Source organism: Triticum dicoccoides, chromosome 2A (genome assembly GCF_002162155.2).
Source record: "Triticum dicoccoides isolate Atlit2015 ecotype Zavitan chromosome 2A, WEW_v2.0, whole genome shotgun sequence".
Taxonomy (NCBI): domain Eukaryota; kingdom Viridiplantae; phylum Streptophyta; class Magnoliopsida; order Poales; family Poaceae; genus Triticum; species Triticum dicoccoides.
In genome coordinates, this window is record NC_041382.1 from 744,005,560 (window position 1) to 744,009,306 (window position 3,747).

General features: G+C 44.4%; 1 protein-coding gene across 1 annotated transcript in view; it reads left to right on the forward strand.

The window, feature by feature from the left end:
• The first annotated feature begins 1,371 nt into the window (after positions 1-1,371).
• The window catches only part of LOC119352211, a 3,970-nt gene continuing 1,594 nt past the window's right edge, over positions 1,372-3,747 (forward strand). The window contains exons 1-2 of the mRNA XM_037618916.1: positions 1,372-1,777; positions 3,517-3,678. Of these exons, the coding sequence (XP_037474813.1) occupies positions 1,384-1,777; positions 3,517-3,678 (556 nt within the window). The 5' untranslated portion in view covers positions 1,372-1,383. The remainder of the gene's footprint in view (positions 1,778-3,516; positions 3,679-3,747) is intronic.

A 3,747-nucleotide genomic window follows, 5' to 3' on the forward strand; every position in this document is an offset into this window, starting at 1 on the left:
GTTGTGATGGCCATACGACTAAGTTCTTTCGCTAGGACATCTGCCGTGACAATTCCACGACAGTTTTACTTTTGTGTAAATGCCACAAAGCCCAAATATTCTCAAAACAAGTAGGTGTATCAACTTGAAATAAGTTTGAATCAAAAGACCAAACATGTTTGGCAACAATACATGCAAATAATAAATGTTGAACTAATTCTTTATCACTATAAAACAAACAAGATGGATCCTCGAGAGGCATAATTTTGCTTCTCTTACAGGTACGGATTTGCTTCCGCGAGAGGCACAACCTCGTCTCTCGAAAAAGAAAACTAATACAGTTTTTGCTTCCGGGATAGGCACAACCACCTCTCGAAAAAGAAGAAAACATATTCCTTTTTACTTCAGAAAAGAAGAAGCGTTTTTTTTCTTTCGCGATAGGCATAGATTTGCTTCTCGTGGAGGCACAAATTTAGGATCTATTTGGTTGGAGACTAGTGTGGCCAAGCCAAAGTGTGGCCAGCCACACAAGTATGACAAGCCACACAAGTGTGGCTGAAAAATTAGACGCCAAACTTTGACAGAAGTTGACAAAAAAGTTATTTCTATGTCAAGTGGGCCATAGAGGAAATAAAGTGTGGCAAAAACCAAACACATACCAACTAAACTATAGCAGCCAAACTTTGGCTTGACAAACTGTGACTGGGAACCAAACAGCCCCTTACTTGCAAAGCACAATTGCGCCTTTCCAAAAAAGGAACAGAAAAATGAAAAAGAAAAACCATGCTTCCGTCTTTGGATATTTTCCGTGAAAAATGTTTGTCAAAACCTTTAACATGGGATTTAATTTCGAAGATCTCGACGTGAGAAGTCCATCACTAAAAACGATTCGATATTTAGACACACGGTTTAAAAGATAAAACGGTGCAAATAATCGAATCTACGAGAAAAGAGAAAATCCTAGGTTATGACAAATAGCGCATATATCACAACCTTTGTAATCTATTTTTTATAGAGGGGGAACATCTTTGTAATCGGCTTTCATAGCAGTGTGATTTTGGCCCACCATCGAGGAGTTGAACTCTCGGCTTTAGGTGACCCGACCGAACTCGAAAATTCTAGACCTACGGACCAGTTACGGGCTGCAGGCTACGGATAACTTTTTCCTAACAAATCTCTCGCCCCCCTGATTTTCCTGGTGGGGCCGACCAGCGTGATTTCTCAATCCTTCAATCCCACGTCAGTCCGTAACCAAACATCACGTAGAATCTGCGCGTAAGTGTAGCAAAACTCGACCGAACTCCTGGTAGAATCCGGCTCGTCCCTTTAATAGGCCGCCACGACGCCTAGCGCCGAGATTTCTTCCACCATATAAATACTCGAAAAGCGACCGTAACAATCGCCATGGCGATAAATTCGGCGACAATGGCTTCCTCCCACAGCCTCTTCCGCGCAAGCTCCCTCGTCCCTCCCGGTGCCACACGGAGCCGCCGCTCCGATTCCTGCGCCCCTCGCCTCCAATTCACCAAGCACCCCAGATGCAGCGTGCTGAGGCTGTGCAGCGCACGCCCTAGCGCTCCGGCCCTCAACCAGTGGTGGGCGTCCGAGCTCACCCCGGAGGATCTACCCACGGAGGAGACCGACGGGCCGACGACTGGGCACGGCTGGGAGGAGCTGGTGGCCATATGGAACGCGCTCATCGCCGAGCCCCTCCGGCCCGTCCTGCTCGCCTTGCGCGAGATCAGGGACCGCGGCCACTTCTTCCGCTGCCGCAGCTACCACGCCGGGATCGTCGCTGGTATGTATTTATGGACAGGTTTCTTGGTTAATTTTGTACAAGTTCTGATGTGAAAGCTTCATTTTTTTTCTTCGTGCGCAATTCGTACTATCCATTGAGTCAAGCTGCTTTCCCCCGACCATCAAGCTGCTTTTTTTTTCTGCGCAATGCAGTCAGGAATCGGCTGATATCCAGCTATTTGTCTCATCTTCTTGTCTCTAATATGCATTTAACAAACAAAAAAAATACTCCCTCTATAAAAAAATATAAGATCATTTGATTTTTTAAAAGAAAAGATGACTCCCGGCCTCTGCATCTGGATGATGAATATGGCCATTTTATTAATTATTCTCATAATACCTTACAAAGTCATACAATAGAGGACTAAAGCCGCCGTCTAAGCAACAAACTGTCGCTACACCTATTCAGTTGATGAAGGGACGCAGATAGCCTGAGCCTAATACCAAACAGACATCGCAGTCAAGCCTAACATCTAAGACCTGAGATCCCAACCTAGCCACTTGCCGGGTCTGGAGCACACACTGGTCGGGCGTGCTCTGAAGCCGCCGCCGCCAACTGCCATCGCTCCATCTTCAGAACTATACTGATGCATCAACCTTACTCGGTCTAGCTATCAACGACGCCACCACGGTGCCCAACGACACCTCCTTCCTGCACGCAAACTTCAAACTGCTTTCCCCCAACCATCAAGCTGCTTTTTTCTACGTAATGCAGTCAGGAATCGGCTTACTCATTCTACTAACAGCGTGTAGCAGTGCAATCACAGATATCCAGCTATTTGTCTCATCTTCTTGTCTTTAATATGCATTGAACAAACAAAAAAGTACTCCCTCTATAAAGAAATATAAAATCGTTTGATTTTTTTTAAAAAAGGAAGGATGACTCCCGGTCTCTGTATCTGGATAATGCATATGGCCACTTTATTAATTATTTTCACAAGACCTTATAAAGTCATACAATAGTAGGACTAAAGTCGCCGTCTAAGCAACAAACTGTCGCTACACCTATCCAGTTGATGAAGGGGCGCAGATAGCCTGAGCCTAATACCAAACAGACATCGCAGCCAAACCTAACATCTAAGACCTGAGACCCCAACCTAACCACTTGCCAGTTCTGGAGCACACACTGGTCGGACGTGCTCTCAGAGGCCGCCGCCGCCAACTACCATTGCTCCATCTTCAAAACTGTACTGATGCATCAACCTTGCTCGGTCTAGCTATTGACGACGCCACCACGGTGCCCAACGGCACCTCCTCCCTGCGCGCAAACTTCAAGCTGCTTTCCCCCAACCATCAAGCTGCTTTTTTCTGCGCAATGCAGTCAGGAATCGGCTTACTCATTCTACTGACAGCAAGTAGCAGTGCAATCACACCAGCTATTTGTCTCATCTTCTTGTCTCTAATATGCATTGAACAAACAAAAAAAATACTCCTTCTGTAAAGAAATATAAGATCGTTTAGATTAAATGATCTTATATTTCTTTACAGATGGAGCAAATATTAATTACTTGTTCCTCCAAAAAAAATTAAGCATCACTGAATTTGCAAATCTTTGCCCTTCCCAAATATAATCTGAATATGACACCGTTGGTTGCTCTTATTCATGCGTTTTCTTGACACTGTACTAGTTTCATCTTATCTTGATTTAATGGCAATCAAAGAAATAGCAAATGGCCTACCTGCAAAGTATCTGAGGAAGCATTGCGCACAACTCAAATCATGTTTTCTTTTTGTTTGCAGGCCCATTCTTGATGATTGCTGGCTTCTGCCAACTCCGTAAATTAGTACCAACCCTGTTCGTGGATATAGTTCTTGGATATATATTCTACAAGTTAAGTGTCCTAGCAGCAGAACTGAGAAGAAATGGGAAGGCGAACCATTTGTGTGCTCGGATACAGCTCCGTGAGTTTTGGAACTCAAACTATATTGTTTGTGTTTATTATGGAGAAGACAAATATATGAAATTTTGTG